At 34.4% G+C, this 21,118-nt stretch overlaps 1 protein-coding gene across 2 annotated transcripts in view; it reads right to left on the bottom strand.

Moving 5' to 3' along the window:
* The window catches only part of AP-1gamma (adaptor protein complex 1, gamma subunit), a 161,258-nt gene extending 149,087 nt beyond the window's left edge, over window positions 1-12,171 (bottom strand). Inside the window, exons 1-2 of one of the 2 annotated variants that reach the window (XM_081745019.1) lie at window positions 12,001-12,171; window positions 7,037-7,130 (exon numbers count right to left, since the gene is read on the bottom strand). In XM_081745019.1, the coding sequence (XP_081601145.1) occupies window positions 7,037-7,056 (20 nt within the window). In that variant the 5' untranslated portion in view covers window positions 7,057-7,130; window positions 12,001-12,171. The remainder of the gene's footprint in view (window positions 1-7,036; window positions 7,131-12,000) is intronic. The other variant, XM_081745020.1, reaches the window with a different exon arrangement.
* Between the last annotated feature and the right edge of the window lie 8,947 nt (window positions 12,172-21,118).

Below are 21,118 nucleotides of genomic sequence, written 5' to 3' on the forward strand. Positions count from 1 at the left end.
AGCTCACTTCCCACCAAACCATCACCGAGGCAGGATGATGTGCCCTCTGAACCCTTGGAATTGCCTCAGCAGTTGCAGTAGATGACGTGGCATACACACGGTCATTTTGGGTGTTGTAGGCCTGCTCAATTGTGAACACCTTTTCGTCAGTGAACAGAACTTTTCTGTGCAGATTATTGGCGTAACGCCGCAACAGTCTCTTTGATTTAAGGACCCTCTGCGACATTAATATTTGGGTCAGAAAGTGACCAGTCCGCCTGTTATACGCCGTAGATGTAGGTCACTCCTAAGCACACGAGACATGGAATTTCTGCTGATGTTCATCTCAGCAGCCATCACATTTTGTGTTCGAACAGGATTTCTTGGAATTCTTGCTGCGACTGCTTTCTGGACCTGCGGGGTTCGTACCGTTCGTGGACTGCCATTTCTTGCGCGATCAGCTGCCGTTCCTGTATAACTGTATGGCGCGATACACGAATCTCTTGCTGATTTGTTGGGGTCTCAGGAGGTTAAAAATCGTACCTGCTGTCTTCCCGACCTTGTGAAGTGCAATTACTGCCACACGATTTTCGTAATCGTCCCACTCCATCAGAACTCAGTACAATATCAATGTATGTCATGAACAGTTAAACACACACTACATGCATCTTCCGCTTATACACAGATGGCAGCACTGTGCCACTCCGGATGATTACAGCGCCACTCCAAACTTTGTGACAGTATTGATGATATAACTAGGTATTCCAAAATATATTTCGTAAAAATATCAACTTTACATGAATATGTCATATACTTCGTAATGCTTCACAATTGTTTCCACTACTTAATTTAAAATCACTCGAAAACTGAAATCCCCCTCTTCATAGCTTTAAAGAATATGTTCTATACCAACTTTTAAAAATATTCAATTTTATCACAATATGATATATGTGTTTAGTGAGATTTTTACATAATTTGTACTCTTGCAGTTGAAGTCTACCAAATATCACGACTCGCTTAGCCACGCCCAAGATTTAAATAAAAATTCTATAATAACTTTCGTAAAATATACAATTTTATCCAATATGGTCTATTTTTCTGGGACTTTCCAGTTATCTCAACTGCTTGCACTTGAAATGGCTTAATAATGAAGGAACGCGTTCTCTCAACTTTAAATAGCGTATTTTCCTAAATATTTATTAATCATATTTAGCTATTTATACATAGAGACACGATTTTGTGGTAAATAAGAATTCGTAATTTTGTTATAAAATATGTGTAAAGCGGGATAAAATCGGTAAATAAAAATTCAATGTAAGAACACCATTTTCCTTGGCAATTACAATTAGTTACCTTTTATTTCACCTTAATTTACACTCAATTATCATGCCATGAGAGTATGCATGACTATGTTAAACAATGTTTAAAAAAAAAAAACACTAAGCATCCTCACTAAATAAAAGTACCATTTAAAAACACACACATACACAGAAAACATTAATAGAAAAAAGAAATTTACTGTTTACAGTTTTCTTATGTAAATAACACATAAGTATCGTTTCAATGTTTTCTGGTGTTAAATTTGTTTTGTCGGTATGTATGTCATCGTAAGAAGAGAGCCCTCTTCACAACATTCAAAACTGATACGTACAGTACATCAGTAGGAGATACTTTCCAGAGATTTCTGAATGCTCATCTAACATACCCCGCAACATTCCTTCCACACTATCCACTTCACCAGTAGATACAGTTTGCAGCTCATTTTGTAACTGCATGTAAAATTTCAAAAAGTCATGGTCTATTTTCTCAAAAATCGGGAGTTTTCATCACATTGCTAGAAAACTTACCATCAGGTTTTGTAAATTTGAGCTGGGGAAGATGAAATAATGACGTTAATGTCTTAACAAAATTTCACTAGCTGGATCCTTTTAAAGCCTGTCAGCCAGTTTGCTGCTGCATGCCACTTCCTTGAACTTGTTTTCGGCACTCTTCTTTCTCTCTTCACTCAATTCATTAATTTTTGTGGTTTCTCCCTTAAACATAAGTTGTACCACAAGTTTATATTCGGACATCAATTTACTTTTGGAATAACTTTATGGGTCAAGGGATGCTGGAATTTTCGATGCACGTTATCAAGTCAGAAGTGGAAACACAATGTTCTTCGACAAATGTAGCCTCACAATGCATAGACTTGACACTACCTTCTGACAAATTGTGAAAATAATTGTCACTTTTGCGTACATTTCGTGGAATATCGAGACGTGTTGCAAATTTCACTGATACGATAGAACTTCGCGTTTAATCACAAGCGTTATATGGCCTAACAAATAGTGAAAAAATATATGTTAGGTATACAATATTTTCATACAAAACTGATGTTTCGAGTTTTCACCTGTCACTAAAAAATCATGTCTCTATATAACGTTGTGGTGCTTTGCGGGAAACTGGAGATTTACTAGTCTAGATTTGAAATTAGGAGGAGGATCACTCGCTTCACCAATGTCGAGCAACACCAGGGTGTCTATTAAAATTCCACAATGAAATTTCGTGACTTTTTCGTGACCTTTTCTTTACCAAATCATAAAATTTTCTAACATTTTCAAGAGCGAATTTGGGTGCCAATTAGGCCGAATTTTTATCCATGCGATACAAACGTACTTTGCTTGCAAATTGGTAGCGTCTAAAGCCGACCATAGACATTTTGGTGTTGAATTCTGATGTTTTATAGAACAAAATTTTCCCATCTGTACTTAAATTTGCAGTTAAAAAAAATCGTGACCCAAAAGCTAAATTTCGTGACTTTCATGGCCGTTTTCTGATTTCGTGACTTTTTCGTGACTTTCATGACCGATAGACACCCTGAACACTAGTAATAATAAGCGAAGAGTATGTTAGCGAAGCTTCTACCATTCGTCCCAACTGACATTTGTATGTATGTTCATCTGTCCCACGGTAATTCTCGTAAACCTTACGCGATTCTAACGAAACTTGGTGAGAGCCTTCCTTCAACATGCAAAAATAACTATTGTTTAGGAACGCAAAAAAACAAAAACCGGCAAAGGGGATAAAATTAACCCTGATCATTGCCTTCTTCAGTTGCTTTTCTCGAACCATTCCCAGACAATTATGACCACTTTCTATATTACCCGAATAAAAACATTCTACTGCTTCCGATTAATAATTCCAAACCTAAAATTGCGAAAATTAATTACTTTCGCTTCTTTTCAAAATTCTCTACTTCCTTCCTGCAGATGTGCACTTACACAGAATGTGAATATATAACTATTTGGGTGATCAAAAACTGCAAGAATCGAAAAGAAGGTATAACACAGGGTGATACTAGTTCTCAGAAACTTTTAACAAATGTACATGACTATGGATTTAGATTTCTGAACTTGCAGCCAATATAAACAGTTACGATGATGGAATCATTCTTTCTGCGAACATTAAAGGATTCAATGGAAAAGCTTAATTTGGAGAGTATCGAAATCGGGTTAAATTGAAACCGAATAAAATTCAACTACTTCATCAAAAAGTCGAAGGATAGAAGTTAAAAATATGGTATTAGAAAAGGTCAAGCACTCGCTCATGGCTAAGCGGTTAGCGTACGTGCTTCTCGCGTGAAGGACTCGGCCTGAATTCCCGGCTGAAGCTCATGTGGTTCGGATCCCATGTTAAGCTATAGATCCACGTCTCATATAGCCTCGCTACTTAAAGAGATGTTAAATCACATTATACTATACAAGAGGTCAATAAGTGGTGTGATTGGAAAGTTTTAAGACAGTTGGCAACACTGCTCAGGAGGAGTAGATATACTCGCCCGTTAGCATAAAAGTGGTGGCTTGGTGTGTCCTTGAGACATATTGAAACATGCACCGAGATATCTATTCAGTATGGCGTAGCAACCAGTTCAGTGCGGGCATGTGTGTGTGTGTCGGCGGAATATTCAAGTTTTTTAAGTTTGCAAAATGGATGAAAAACTGGAACAACGCGTTTGTGTGAAATTTTGTTTTAAAACTCGAAAATCTGCTTAAAAACAGCTTTTGGTGACAAATGTCTGAGCCGGTCAAACATGTTTATCTGGTTTCAGAGATTCAAAGATGGACGCGAGTCAGTACAGGATGACCCCTGGTCTGGCCGGCCTTCAACATCAAAAATTAACGAAATCATTGCGAAAGTTGGCGATTTAGTGCGCTCGAAGCGTAGACTTACAATTAGGGAGATTGGTGAAGACCTGAATTTAAGTTTCTATGCGGTTCAGTCAATTTTCACGGATGATTTAAACATGCGTCGAGTGTCCGCGAAATTCATTAAAAAGTGTTGTCACACGAGCAGAAACGACACAGACTTGAAGTGTCCCAAGAACTGTTTAATCGAGCCGAAATGGACTCAGATTTCCTGAACAGGGTAATAACAGGTGATGAATCATGGGTTTATGGGTATGACGCAGAAACAAAGGCCCAATCTTCAAAGTGGAAAAGCCCAGATTCACCAAGACCAAAGAAAGCGCGACAAAATCGGTCGAATGTGAAGACAATGTTCATGTTTTTTTCGCTTCTAAGGGTATTGTGCATCATGAATTGCCCCCTAGGGAGCAGACAGTCAACCAGGAATACTACAAAAGTGTCCTTTAGCGTCTGCGCGAAAATGTGCGGCGGAAAGGGTCTCCGGAAGAAAAGAATTGGACTCTCCACCATGACAATGCACCAGCGCATTGTGCGTTCTCGATCCAGGAATTTTTGGCCAAATTCAACATTCCTGTGCTTCCGCATCCCCGCATTCCCCAGATTTTGGCCCCGGCCGACTCCTACCTCTTTCCTAACTAAAAATTGTCATTGAAAGAGAAGAGATTTGACTCAATTGAGGACATTCAAGCAAATACGGAGAGTGTGCTTCACACTATCACGGTAAATAATTTTCAGGAATTCTTCCAGAAGTGGAAACACCGTTGGAATCGGTGTTCATTCAGCAGGGGATTACTTTGAAGAAGATCCATCACAATAGCCTGTAAGTACTGCCATTTTTAAATTACAAGCCCAGTCTTAAAACTTTCCAATCACACCTCGTACTTGATTTTTATCTGAAACAGAATATTTTTCTGGTGAAGTACGAATCGAACCCGGGATTCCGTTCACCAAAGGCGCGAGCAGTAGCCACTAGAGCAGTGAATGTCAGATATTTCTATGGATAGCAGATATAAAGATTAAGTTAAATGGTTTTAAGTTTGACTGGAGTGAAGTTGGAAAGAACAACTTTACATTAAAATTTGAAGTGTTGATGTGCATGAAGAGGAAAACTTTTAACGAATACATTCTACTTTTTTCGATCTAAATGACACCAACAAAATCAGACTACATCGTCTTCACCCACCATATCATTATTATGAATTACAAACACGAAATGTACAGTGAAAATACAGGCACGTAAGTGGCAGTGGGCCGAACATATTGAATTTTAATCGTGAATAAAAGCTAACGTTAACTGGATACCAAGAGACAACAAGCGACTAGGAAAACAACTCATACCAGGTGGAGTAATAAAACTGGGTACTGCGGTGTAACACACACCTAGATTAATAGCTTTCCTTTTCTAAATTTATTTTGTAGTGCGCTTCCAAATAACTTCGTGCTATTAATAAAAATTATAAGTGTTAAAGAGTTAAAGGGAATTATCGGACAAGCTGTTAATGTTAAGAGACTGGAGAATAGTGTATTGTTTGTTGAGTTAGGAATTTCAAACACAGAGAAACTGAATATTGATATTAGCCATATATGCCTGTATCATTAGTATTGATACTTTATGGACAGTGGGAAACAAGTATTGGAATACAGTGTGTCAGGTTCAGTAAGCTGAATTAATTGTTAAATAAATAAAGGTAATATTCTTGAATCCGAATACTTGATATTTCAGGTGTTGTACTGTGCACAGATGGTCAAACTGTTTTAATGGATTTGGTTACGCTTGTAGAGTTTTACGTTAGAAAAATTTTGCTTGAACTGTAAGTTACAGGAGCTAAATACTCATATTTTGCTTAAAAGAAAAATCGCGATTAAAATACACCTAACATAATAGCGCAGTACACTTGAAACGAAGCTATGCTCTAAGCACAGAACAATCTGTTCAGAAGTGACTTTAATCTTTGGATTCTAGAAGAACTTGAGAAAAGAAATACATAATTTAGCTAAAGCAGGAACGGAGACGACAGAACTAAAAAAAAAAAAAAATAAACGAGCGGTAATGAACAATACTGTGAAGACTATTTACAAATGAAGTTGGGCCCTCAAATTAGATCTGAAAATATGTAATAGCTGTTTTCTCTTCCATACAGTGAATAAATGTCCTATGAAGGATAGTCACTGCTTCTCTTGCTCCTTAGTAGGCCAGCTTGCATGTGTTTGCAATAAGTGTGCAACAGATACGTCCTTAAAAACTCTAAATAAATGGCCAGAGCGTTCATCTTGTACCTCAGGATACTTCTTTGGCTAATAACAGTAAGAAATAACCCTAAAGTTGCGGTGCAGCATAACATGCTATTGTGCAACCTCTTACAATAGCAATCTGTCCGATAATTTCCAGAAACATTCAAGTAATTATCTTAAAACAAGTATTGAACTTGAATACTTATTTTTATTTCTAATATGTGTTCCCATTTTAATCATAACGATAATAATATTATATGCAGGGACTTATCAGCTCCGAGAAATTTAGGTTACAAATAGCTTTATATTGTTACATATATTTCTTTTTACATAATCAAGAGATAACAATGAATTTGCATAGTTATAGTACAAAATACCGCCCATCACCAAAAAAATAAAATTAAAAAAATCATGCGACGAAGCTTTAAGTAGTTAATTTAAAAAAATCTGCAAAATCCCATTATACTAGAATGAGTTTCAGCCGCCAGGATATAAACCCACCATGTCCTAATTACTACAATTATACTGAGCGTTCAAAGTAAAACCGCCACCAATACCATCACCAAACAATTACTGACGTCCGTGCAACGCAAGAATAAACAGAAAAACATCTGTGAAAAAAATATATAAATATATACCCATGATCTGCTGGGTTCATGACTCCTCCTCTTCTGAACGGCTAATATTGTGACTCAGATATTCACAGTGCGCAGACTGTCGATAAAGTTTTGCCTAAATAGTAATAAAAATCTCGTCAATTCATCTAATTTTATTTGCTACTACGTTATTCGGACATTAGGTAATAAACTGAATCAAAACAGTAACTATAAATAGGCTTCTGAATACAAATATGCACTACAATTTAAACAACAACAAAGTGTTTTCTCGATTAATACATCCATAAGCATTCAAGTCACTTTCTGGTCTACACAGCGTGTTGAGGTTTCAACACGTTGTCAGGTATCGTAATATTATATACTCTCCTGCAAAGGAACATACTAACAATAAGGTAACTCTCAATGAAACAATTTTTTTTCTTTATTAGTACAAAACATCTTTTCTACCCGTAAGATTTTTCAGAATATAGTCCTTCAAGCAGCATGAGCTCCTTTAAACTGCACTGATAATGGTGACAGAACGTCACTGAAACGTATGTATATACCAAATGTAAATTTGAACTAACCATGGTGAAGTTTGACATTTTTACTTACCGAAATTTTCAATGGTAATTCACATCTTCATCAGCGGTGTTTTCTTAAATTTTATATTTCAAACTCAGTATCACAATGATTGATACAGATTCATGTGATGAATTTTCAGTATAAGATCTAAGATAACGCTGCTGATGAAGATACTAGTATTTACATGAGAGTTCCGATTAAAAATTTCCAAGATTACCCTAAGTTAATAAATGTAATCAAGCGTCAGTTTAGTTCCTTCACTTGTGTGCAGGTATCATTTGTTCACACGGATGCTTTAGATTGAAATGCATGTTTCTCTATCAAGTACAAAAGACAATTTTGAACTACCTGCAACAACCACGACGTAATGTTTCTCCAAGTAACTAACACTCCACCAGTATATTTCGTGCAAGATGTGTCTTTCAATTATATTTCCTACACATTTTAACCCATAAGGTTTCAAGCGCGATCATTCACGTGGTGGATAGTTGTATTTTCTTGAAAGATTTTGTAAAATAGTACGATAATTTCGTACTATGAATAATTCTTATGCAATTTTTGTCCACGAGCTTTCATGTCGAAAATGGCCTGAAACAAGGAGATGCATTGTCGCCATTATTATTTAACTTCGTTCTGGAATACGCTATAAGAAAAATCAAAGATAGCAACCAGGGCTTACAGTTGAACGGTATTCACCAGGTTATGGCATATGCTGATGATATAAATTTAATAGGTGATGATAGAACAATAGAAAGAAATGCAGAGATCTTATTAAACGCTTGCAGGGACATGGGTTTAGAAGTAAATGCAGAGAAAACTAAATACATGGAAGTGCGTCGGGACCGAATACAGCAAATTATGGATGCGTTAAAATATATTAAATAATACTTTTGATAAAGGGGATAGTTTCAAATATCTAGGATCAATATTAACAGAGGAAAATCATATTCACGAAGAAATTAAATGTCGACTAAAAGCAGGGAATTCGTGTTACTATTCGGTTCAAAATCTCTTGTCGTCGCGAATTCTGTCGAGGTATTTGAAGCTTAAAATATACAAAACGGTAATCATGCCTGTTGTTTTGTATGGCTGCGAAACATGGTCACTTACTCTGAGGGAAGAACATAGACTGAAAGTATTTGAGAACAAGATCCTGAGATGAATATTCGGACCCAAGAGGAACGGGAATGGCGGAAACTTCATAACGAGGAACTACATAATTTATATGGTTTACCGAACATTGTTAGGGTCGTGAAGTCTAGGAGGCTTAGGTGGGCGGGTCATGTAGCTAGAATGGAAGAAAGTAGAAACGCTTTCAAAGTCTTGACTGGAAGACCAATCGGAAAACGACCATTAGGAAGACCTAGGCGCAGATGGGGGGACAATATTAAAATGGATCTCGCAGAGATTGGAATACAAAGTAGAAACTGGATGCAGTTAGCTAAGGATAGAAGTCAGTGGAGAGCTTTTGTGAACGCGGCATTAAACCTCTGGGTTCCATAGGTCATAGAGTGAGTTAGTTAAATACAACGTAGGTGACATATGCCGTACAAAATTCTGTGGCGAAAAGCACGAACTAACTTGTGCTACGTTTCCACTAAGCACGAATTGCATCTAACCATGTCAACGCAGGGGCGAGAGAGAGAGAGAAAATCGAGATCATGTATCAAGAAATATTTTTTCTGGATGTAAGGTTAGTATTTATTTTTAATAGCTATATAAATATGTACACTCATGTCCAAAATGATTGTCGCATATCTATAACTGTCTTCTTGTAAGAATATAATTTGATAATGATTTTACAGGGTATTTTTAATACTGGTACTACGTGCATAATCGGGAAATGTATATTTGTGGTAATTTCATAGGAAAAGAATTATAAATACGAAAATTAAAATGAGTAAAACAAAATGTTGCTAAATTGTCAAAAAATTTTATTGTTCTTAATTATTGCTCTTTGGACATGAAATTTGCTACATACATGTCTTTGCCGATTATACATACACTAACATTATAAGAAATACCGGGCGAATTTGTTAATCAAATTATATTCCTACAACAACATGTTTATAGACTTGCGACAATAATTTTGGACATGAATGTACCTTACAGCGCCCATTAGCAAGTATCCTTGAATACAATTTACGTCATCTTACATTTCGATATATGATATGGCAAAAATCATGGCTTTTATTGAAAAAAAAACTTTCTTTTGTTTAAACCCGTTTTTTTTTTTAAACCAGTTTTTGTTTAAATAATTTGCTCTATGTATTTATATCATATGGACAGAAATAAATTTATTTCGCTTTGGTGTTATTATGCTACAACCGGGTTATGCTGGAAGGGGTCACATAAGCTTCAAGTGGAATTCAAACCGCTTCTCGGCTTACATCCGAGAGAAATTGTCCTCCATTTAAACTCGAAACCGGGACTAATTGGCCACAAATGCGATACGTCTGCCCACTCACTCACGAAGAACTCCTGATAAAAATAAGTTGTACTGATCTTTACATACTTGTTAATATAATTGTCAAGAGTCATTTAAGAAAGACAAAAAGATAAACAATTGCACAAGTGAAACCAGTATACAGAATTATATACAGACAATTTCAAAGTACTGCAGGGTACAAAAGAACTAATTCAGTGCAAGTTAGTTCACTAAGACTTTTATTAGTCCACGTTAAAGAAATACAACGACTTACCTTGCATATTAGTAAGAAAAGTGAATAAAGATACGAATTACTTCTGCCTACTTTGGCTCTGACCCATTTATACATAAATAGATACCAAAGATACTTCTAATTTCAATAAATGCCTCTCGTGGGATTTGTATGACACCCCTCCCAAAAAAGTACGGCATGTCGATGTATTTTATTAATAATAAACACTATTGAAACGAAACAATATTTAGAATTTTCCTTTGGTTGTAATTACATAACAATAATAACAAACTATAAAAAATCACAAAAGAAACATTCATAAACTTATAATAATAATAATAAAAAAGTAGCTTTTGTAGAATAATCTCTTTGAGTAATGAATGGGGAATTTAGGTCTGAATATAATACGAATAATATACGGGTGTGAAACGTGATAAACCACAAATGTGTGTTCACCAAGATTTTATGAATCTTGTTCGTTACACTTTTACGAACATTTTTCGTTTTTTTTTTTTTTTTTTTTTTTTTTTTTTTTTTTTTTTTTTTTTTTTTTGTTTTGTTTTTTTTTTTATTAAACTTTTTTTTAACAGTTGGTTTAAACCACCTTTGTTTAAACTAGCCAACCCTGCGATATAGTGAGTTTGATATTTCATAATTGAAAAAGGACTTGGTTTAAACTAGCCAACCCTGCGATATAGTAAGTTTGATATTTCATAATTGAAAAAGAAGGAAGCTCTTATTAAAAATACTCCTCCGTTTGTTTCTTTGGCCCCTTAGTCAAATGAACGTGATAAGGAAAATCATCTAATTCAAGACACACAGTAAAGCGCAAGGAAAGAACAATAAAAGTTCCGCCCACTTTCCACACGTTTTTAAATACTTATTATTACAAGCGGTAAATGATGGAAATATTCTGTTTACAGAAGAAAAAGTACCGAATAGATAAGAGGACACATAATGGGTTATGCTATTTTGCTTCTCTTCTAATTCTGGCAATCCTGTACGCTTCCAGTACAAGAGGAATTTAGCATTTGTAGCACTTCGTAACAAAATTTGTTCCTCATTATATGACGTCCGATACATATAGTAGGCAAGATTTATATCTAAGACATACCTACTATAGTGAATATTACCTACCTTCTGTCTCATACTACTATCTTTGCAAGTAGTGCCTATTTGAACCTGCCCTGTTGTCAATTAAGAGTAGCTTCTTACGAACACAAATTACGTTATAGAAAATTTACCACACGCCTAAAAGATATCCTACCATGTGAATAACTGACTTTATAACTAGTCTTTATGGCAACAAACGATATGCTACATTATCTTGAAGATATATCTACCTCTTTCATTTTGCATGCTAAATAACTACTTTATCAAGATTTTGATCTGATGTTTGCCAACAAATTTAACTTTTGTTGAAAGAACATCTAAGTCTGTCGCAAAACAGCCATCAAAAACGTTGATTCATTTGTTAAAATGAAAAATATCGCATGCCATTAACCATATCGATACTAAGGCAAATTATTTCATATTGTCTTATTCACCTCATCGTATACAAACATGCGATTACAAAATATATATTTAACCGTTGCTGAATATCGTAACACGATCCATAAATTTTTGATTTTTGCATGTTTTAGAAATACTTCCTAAATTTTGCACACCGGCAGTATTTTCTGCGAATATACTTTACTGACTTAATAATATACTTCAATCTTAGGCACGTCATCAGTTCGGAGGAAGAAATATATACCTTACCTTTAACTTAAAATTCCAAACAACCACACTATTACTCTGCATTACACAATTAAAACTTCATTTTGATTAAAACTTAAGTAGCACAATCTACCTAAACCATTTTCATTTCTTTCGTTCTCTTCTGTTACAATCCAACATGGCAGCTGTACTGACGTCAACTTAGGAGGCTCAGTGTTGCCAAGACCATAGATGATATCGACGAATCAAATCTAAGAGTAATTTTAACACCAAAATGATTCTTGGCGATTCAAGAAAAACAAGACGGCACCCAAGGATACTTTCAAAACGTGGATTGTAAAATATAGTACGGAAAACACCAGTAATACATCTTGAGCACAACTGGAGATATAGCTCGAAAGAGAAATATGTAACTCCTGGATAACCCCTCACTCGGATTCACCCCTTCCCAAATCATCGCCCCTCAGAAGCACATCGGTTCTCATTGTCATTTCTATCTTTGACGATTTGAGTTCCTTCCTTCATAATTGAACTAACTCATGATGTTAGATTAACATAATCGAATTTTTTTTTTTGCAACCTTCAATAGATATTATTGAAATAATGTTACATTACTAATATTATTGAACATATTTAAAATGCATATGAACATTGTTAACCAACTACAACATTTGACAATGTAATTGAATAATTAAAAAATAATAATAATAAAAGAAGAAATTTGAAACAGAAAAAAAAGAGAAGAAATTATTATAACACAACAACTGAAAACATGTCACGCTCATCGACAACGCTTTATTATTTTGACAAATCTGACATTTATTTTAGAGTTATTGTATTGGCCTAAACTGAGTCGCCACCACGTTTACGCAAAACGTGGAAAAAAGTATTTTAGTTCCAGATCCTTGATTTCAGAAGCAAATAACCATGAAGATCTATACGATCACATTGCACGGTACAGTATGAGAATAAACCGTGACTAACTGACGGAATGTATGTAAGTTTTCAAGTAAAATACGAATTTCCAACACTAAACTTAATACAAATCAATAATACCGTTTGGTTACCGAACTTAGTCAAGAATTCCGCATCTAGCATTTCCATGATCAGAACTTCCCTTGTTATAACTCTAAAATTACTATTTATATATCCAGCATTCGCCACAGCTCCTTAATTCTACAAAGGCAACGTATATTAACTATAAATTATATCATATTTCAAATACATTCTTAATTCTTCCATTAATACATTTATCTTTAAATATTCATATTCATAATTATATCTTTTATTCCTTTTATATATAGCCTCTGTATAAATGATCATCGTTCCGGCGTTGCTGTATATGCTACTTAACTTCATAATTCAATATTTAAATTTCATGGATTAACTCAGTCTCACACAAAGGAATAGATTATATCTAATGATATGCGGATTCATATGTCATTCAATCATGTGGATAACGATTCAGTAACAAAATAGGCATTACGATTATTATAAAGTCGTACCGAAACAGATAAATATTTTCAAAAGATTTATATTGATTAAATTGTAGAAGGTTACTAAAATTTGGATTTTATACTTGTAGATTACACAATAGTTTACATTAGAACCATTTTACGGTGATGTGGCGGTAGGGAAGAGTAAGGGCCTAAGCCCTAGAAGAAAGTATTTAACTCTGCATATTCATTATTTTCTTAGCACCTTTAAAATATACACCAAAAGTTCGAAACTTAAATAATTATAAATTAAATTATGTAACTTTTGGCCGATGACAATTTAAACACATTAATCACTTCTGAAGATTATTATTTTAATTAAATTTTCCGTTAAAAGTAACAGATGGACAATTTTCAATCACAATTACAATTCTTTCACTTAATATTCTTCTGTTTCTTAATATTCTTTCTTCTTCATTTTATATTTAAATAAATTAATTTCTGGTACCGACCAAAATTAAGTTGACATATGACAAAACATATAACAAATAAAATTTACATACTGAACAACACGAATATAAACACAGAAAGCAAAGACACAAATAAACAAACAACATGACAAGCAAAAGGAATAAACAAGGTATAAACAAGAATAGTTGTGGGGCATAACAACTTTCCCCCTCTTCAAGAAAAAAAAAATTATCAGTGATAATTTTTTTTTTAAGTCGCCTCTATAGCATATTTTTCCACTAGTTTAATTTTCTGTTCAGGTGAACATTTGAAAAGCTTCTTGAATTGCAAAATTATTTGGCTTCGTCAAGTTTTAGGTTTCAAAAGCAGCATAATTTCTTCAGAATTCAGTTATTATATAGGGACCAGTCAACTAAGATATCAGTGTGTAATTAGAAATTCAATAAACAAAATAGCAAACAGAACAATGGCAATAACATATAACAACAAGAACGAAAAACAACCGTCATCCATTTATCGTTGTGTTTTCTCTTTCTTTTCCATCTTCTCCCATCACTTATTCTTTCCTTATATTTCTGTTTCTTTTTTCTCTTTATATGCTTGTTTCTCCCTCTTATTTCTTTTTTCCCTTTGTTGTCTTTCCTCCTATGATGTTTCCATCTCTTGTCCAGTTCAAATTTCTTTCTTCTCTTCCTCTTTTTCTGGAGGTTCCATAGTTTTTCTTGGGATTTTGTGCTCCTCTTCTTCCAGTACTTCTCTCTAGGCTTCTTTCTAGATTTCTTTCTGTTCGAACATCCTGTTCTTCGTTTCTTCTTCTTCGGCCTGTTCATCAAATATCTTTTCTTATTTGAATTCTTTCTCTTCCTTTTCTGATTTCTGATGTCGATTTCCGCCATTGTGATTTTTCTTCTTTTTCTTTTCCTGCTTCTGCTTTGCCTTTTCTTCTTTCTTTTTCTCCAGTTTCTATCTTTGCATATTCTCATAGTTGGTTTTCCCAGCTGTCGTATTTTGATCTCTTCTTTCGATTCTCTTAACTTCTTAGGAGGTTTCTCAATTAGCCCATTCGAAGTTTTCGAACTTCTACATGAGACAGTTTCATACTCGATTCTTTCATCACACATACTAATATCTTCCATAAATTTTGTTACTCCCTCAGTGGTATTCTTCTGACTATTTTCTATCAAACTGTCACATGGTTGATGCTCTTCTTGATCTTCTACAATTTCTTTCTTTAAATCTCCTACTGCTGATTTTATGTCATTTCGGATTTCTTCTTTCAATTCCTTCCCGAAAGTTTGCATATTATTATCCAATGTTGTTAGATTATTGGTAACTTCTAATCGAAATAGGGATAATTGTTGCATAAGCAGTTTGAACATTTCTTGGTTATTTAGCTCTGATGATGACACATTCGGTTGTTCCTTGGCTTCGTGTAAAACAACTGACTCCATCAGAATACAAATATCTTTTGTTTTGTCTGCCTGCGCTTTTTCTTCAATTTCTCCTCCCTCCTTCGAATTCTGCAATTCTTCCTGTCTAGTTTCTTCGTTTGGCACTTCTTCTTCTTTTGAATTTTGTATTTCTTTCCGTTGAGCTTCTTCTTTTCCCAGCTCTCTCTCCTTTTCTTTTTCTTTGTCTTCTTCTGTATCTTCAAAATCATTTTCAACTTCAATACTGGACATATTAATATTTGTAGTTTCTAGAACGTAGCACCTTTTCTTCTTTCTCGCCACACTCACCATATTTACTTTCTCACATTCACAGTTAATATTTAGGGGGGATTTCAACAACATTCCTTCATATATCATATATTCGCTATAGCAATTTATTAAAATCTTCACGACGACTTGCCTTCTTTATCCAATCCTGGCTGAAAGGTCGCCAAATTCTTTGTCACGCTCATCGACAACGCTTTATTATTTTGACAAATCTGACATTTATTTTAGAGTTATTGTATTGGCCTAAACTGAGTCGCCACCACGTTTACGCAAAACGTGGAAAAAAGTATTTTAGTTCCAGATCCTTGATTTCAGAAGCAAATAACCATGAAGATCTATACGATCACATTGCACGGTACAGTATGAGAATAAACCGTGACTAACTGACGGAATGTATGTAAGTTTTCAAGTAAAATACGAATTTCCAACACTAAACTTAATACAAATCAATAATACCGTTTGGTTACCGAACTTAGTCAAGAATTCCGCATCTAGCATTTCCATGATCAGAACTTCCCTTGTTATAACTCTAAAATTACTATTTATATATCCAGCATTCGCCACAGCTCCTTAATTCTACAAAGGCAACGTATATTAACTATAAATTATATCATATTTCAAATACATTCTTAATTCTTCCATTAATACATTTATCTTTAAATATTCATATTCATAATTATATCTTTTATTCCTTTTATATATAGCCTCTGTATAAATGATCATCGTTCCGGCGTTGCTGTATATGCTACTTAACTTCATAATTCAATATTTAAATTTCATGGATTAACTCAGTCTCACACAAAGGAATAGATTATATCTAATGATATGCGGATTCATATGTCATTCAATCATGTGGATAACGATTCAGTAACAAAATAGGCATTACGATTATTATAAAGTCGTACCGAAACAGATAAATATTTTCAAAAGATTTATATTGATTAAATTGTAGAAGGTTACTAAAATTTGGATTTTATACTTGTAGATTACACAATAGTTTACATTAGAACCATTTTACGGTGATGTGGCGGTAGGGAAGAGTAAGGGCCTAAGCCCTAGAAGAAAGTATTTAACTCTGCATATTCATTATTTTCTTAGCACCTTTAAAATATACACCAAAAGTTCGAAACTTAAATAATTATAAATTAAATTATGTAACTTTTGGCCGATGACAATTTAAACACATTAATCACTTCTGAAGATTATTATTTTAATTAAATTTTCCGTTAAAAGTAACAGATGGACAATTTTCAATCACAATTACAATTCTTTCACTTAATATTCTTCTGTTTCTTAATATTCTTTCTTCTTCATTTTATATTTAAATAAATTAATTTCTGGTACCGACCAAAATTAAGTTGACATATGACAAAACATATAACAAATAAAATTTACATACTGAACAACACGAATATAAACACAGAAAGCAAAGACACAAATAAACAAACAACATGACAAGCAAAAGGAATAAACAAGGTATAAACAAGAATAGTTGTGGGGCATAACAAACACAAAAGCTAGAAAACTGACAAAAAAAATGGCTAATTTTTTTCAGGATCGAATTTGAATTCTGATCGAAAGTGAGACTTAGACAATTCACATAGCAAACAAACATTCTTAACCCTTAGAATTAATGCGCCTTACGCAGAGCCATTCTCAAAACGACTCTGCATAGGGCTGAATATGTCTACAAAATGAAGACATGGGGCGGTATTCAGAGAGAATGTGTTAATCGAAGTTTAGACACAGAGGGCCTTATGCAGAATCGTTTTGAAGCGCGATTAGTGCCATACTAAAGAGTTCGACTAACATGTTTCCTGCAGTAGTCAGTGTTTTAGTATGATGCTAATCATACGTCGAAACGACTCTGCATAAGGCGGAGACTAGTTAAAGTCATTCTAGCTCTTGACTAAGGAAGATACAGTTTTTGGTATTCAAAGTCTACTTTCAGTACTAATAAACGTTGATTAGGGTATGATTAACTAATATAACCTCAATGCATCGGGTGAGAAAAATAAACGTGGCAACTACGGAAAAGTAGATGTTCGCATGCATAGTCTGTAAAAATGAAAATACATGAAATGCGAAATGTTGTGTCCCACGCTAAACCGTGGGTAAAAGATTAGCCTCTGCTCTAGATTAATTCATCAGATATGATTAACTTCGTTACATACTACGTCCTAATCAGAGACTCTTTATACTATTTAGATAACCATCCTTTAGTCAACCATATAGTACGGTGTTAATCAGACTTCAAAACGACTTTGCATAAGGCCCATGGACTCTAGAATTTATTGCATAGGTTGTAACGCCAGGACGAATGTTTCGTTGGTTTCTTATCAAATAGGTTTCTGGCAACGTGTAGATTTTTTTTTTTTTTTTGCACTTCTATTTCAGTAATCTGCGAAGTGTTGCCAGCTATATGAATTTATTCAAAAAATAATTGTAGTGATATTTTTCACAACGAAGATTGAATGCATTTGTACTTAGATTCGTATTATGTGTATTTTTTCGTGAAATCCTGTGCTTGGCTTTCATCTACAAAAGAGAAGAAACCCATTACAGTTCTTCTATAACCTTATCTACCGAAGGAACGTTTTAGAAAAAACAAGTTAGTGTAAAGTAATTTATATTTTCCCTTCTCGTTGGTGAAAAGAAAACAACCAAGTAAGTGAGGAAAGAGACCTTCTTTGTTCGCGTTTGCGGGCAGGAAGAGTGTTGCCAACAACCTCTGAAGAAAATAGGCTAAATGGTCCTCAGAAATAAGCTTTTTTACGGAAAAAAATTGGCTAAATTTGAACTGCTAACCTAAAACCCAAATTGTAGATTTTAAACCTCTTTTTTTGTGTGTAGGATTATAAGTGAGTTATAGTAAAAACTTGAAATGTTGAATTTTATTCGCTGAAGACTAACAAGCAACATACATGACTTTAATTACAATAAAATCCATCAATAACTTAACTGATTTGTGAAAGTCAGAGGCCATATTATCAGTTGAATTGAAATAAGTCATTGTCGATGATGACGCAGCTAGCTGAGGCGCTCGAACTGGATGCACTATTGTTGGATAGGGATTGTGTATTGGGTATGTTTCTATAGACTAACATTGTCCCAATTTTCAGTACTTTCGACAGCAGCGTTGCCAATGTGTGTGTATTTGCACAAAATGTGTGCAATTTTGACCTGTTTGTGCATTTTGTGTGTAATGCCACTCTGTGTGCATTTTGTGTGTAATTTGGCACAATTAAAAATTTTGATCATTAATGACTTTTACAAAGTTCCTTTCATTCAAATATTCATTATTTCCACCATTTTTTTCTGAAAATTGCCTTCTAGAAACTACGAGCTCCAACGCCTGACTCCAGGTCAGCGCAATAAAACCACAGAGAAAATAACAAGTTATTTGTTATTATTGTTAATCTCTTGTTATTTTCTCTACAGTATGATAAAACCTATGTTACTTCCTTGGTACCTATCCCCTTTGATGAGGTGTTATTATCCTATATAATTATATGGTCATGTATAGGGGTCCATTACCTTTCATAAGATATGGGTATATTTGTGCACTCCTTTAAAAATTTGGGAGGGGTACTTTGGCCCACCCCTTAAATTTTGGAAATTGCCCATTTTATATATTTGGTATTATAGTATTGGACCCTAACATGTATTATAATAAATTTGGGTGGTCCACCTCGTTCCCTTCTAGGGCTACAAAATTGCCAAAATATAAACGTAAGCAATACGTTGTACCACGTGTTTGTTCTTTTGGCCCAATTTATCCTCTTGGATGAGGTTCTATTACCTTATATGGTTATGTATAGGGGTCTATTCCCTATCATAAGACATAGGTACATTTGTGCACTCCTTTAAAAATTTGGTAGGGGTACTTTGGCCCACCCCTTAAATTTTGGAAATTGCCCATTTTATATATGTGGTATTATAGTATTGGACCCTAACATGTATTATAATAAATTTGGGTGGTCCACCTCGTTCCCTTCTAGGGCTACAAAATTGCCAAAATATAAACGTAAGCAATACGTTGTACCACGTGTTTGTTCTTTTGGCCCAATTTATCCTCTTGGATGAGGTTCTATTACCTTATATGGTTATGTATAGGGGTCTATTCCCTATCATAAGACATAGGTACATTTGTGCACTCCTTTAAAAATTTGGGAGGGGTCCTTTGGCCCACCCCTTAAATTTTAGAAATTGCTCATTTTATATATGTGGTATTATAGTACTGGACCCTAACATGTATTATGATAAATTTGGGTGGTCCACCTCGTTCTCTTTTAGGGGTACAAAATTGCCAAAATATAAACGTAAGCAATACGTTGTACCACGTGTTTGGTTTTGACCTAAGTTATCCCCTTGGATGAGGTCCTATTACCTTATATGATTATATGGTTATGTATATTGGTCTATTCCCTATCATAAGACATAGATACATTTGTGCACTCCTTTAAAAATTTGGGAGGGGTACCTTGGCCCACCCCTTAAATTTTAGAAATTGCTCATTTTATATATTTGGTATTATAGTACTGGACCCTAACATCTATTATGATAAATTTGGGTGGTCCACCTCGTTCCCTTTTAGGGGTACAAAATTGTCAAAATATAAACGTAAGCAATACGTTGTACCACGTGTTTGTTTTGGCTCAATTTATCCCCTTGGATGAGGTCCTATTACCTTATATGATTATATGGTTATATATATTGGTCCATTTCCTATTATAAGACATGGGTATATTGATGCACCCTTTAAAAATTTGGGAGGGGTACCTTGGCCCACCTCTTTATTTTGGAAATTGCCCAATTTAAACATTTGGTATAATAGTATAAGACCCTAATATATATATATATATATATATATATATATATATATATATATATATATATATATATATATTACTATAAATTTGGGTGGTCCATCTCGTTCCCTTTCATGGGTACGAAATTGCCAAATTTTAGTACAACCACGTGTTTCGTTTTTCACCTAATTTATTCCCTTGGATGAGGTCCTATTACCTAATATGATTATATGGTCATGTATAGGGGTCCATTTTCTATCATAAGACATAGGTACATTGATGCACCCCGGGAGGGGTACCATAGCCAATCCCTTAAATTTTGGAAATTTTTCAATTTAAGCATTCGCTATCATAGTACATGACCTCAATATGTATCATGATAAATTTGGGTGGTCCACCTTGTTCCCTTTCATGAGTAAAAAAAAAAATGCCAAAATATAAACATAAGCAATATGTTGTATCACGTGTTTGGTTTTTGGCCCAATTTATTCCGTTTGAAGCGGTCTTATACCGTATATGGTCATATGGTCATGTATATAGGTTCATTCCCTATCATAAGACATGAGTACATTGATGCACCCTTTAAAAAATTTGGGAGGGGTATCTTGACTCATCCACTCAGTTTTAGAAATTGTTTAATATAAGCATTTGGTATCTTCGTACAGGTCTTCAATATGTACCACTATAAATTTGAATGGTCCACATCGTTCCCTTTCATGGGCAA

The sequence above is a fragment of the Thermobia domestica genome, chromosome 18 (genome assembly GCF_964235325.1).
Source record: "Thermobia domestica chromosome 18, izTheDome1.hap1.1, whole genome shotgun sequence".
Taxonomy (NCBI): domain Eukaryota; kingdom Metazoa; phylum Arthropoda; class Insecta; order Zygentoma; family Lepismatidae; genus Thermobia; species Thermobia domestica.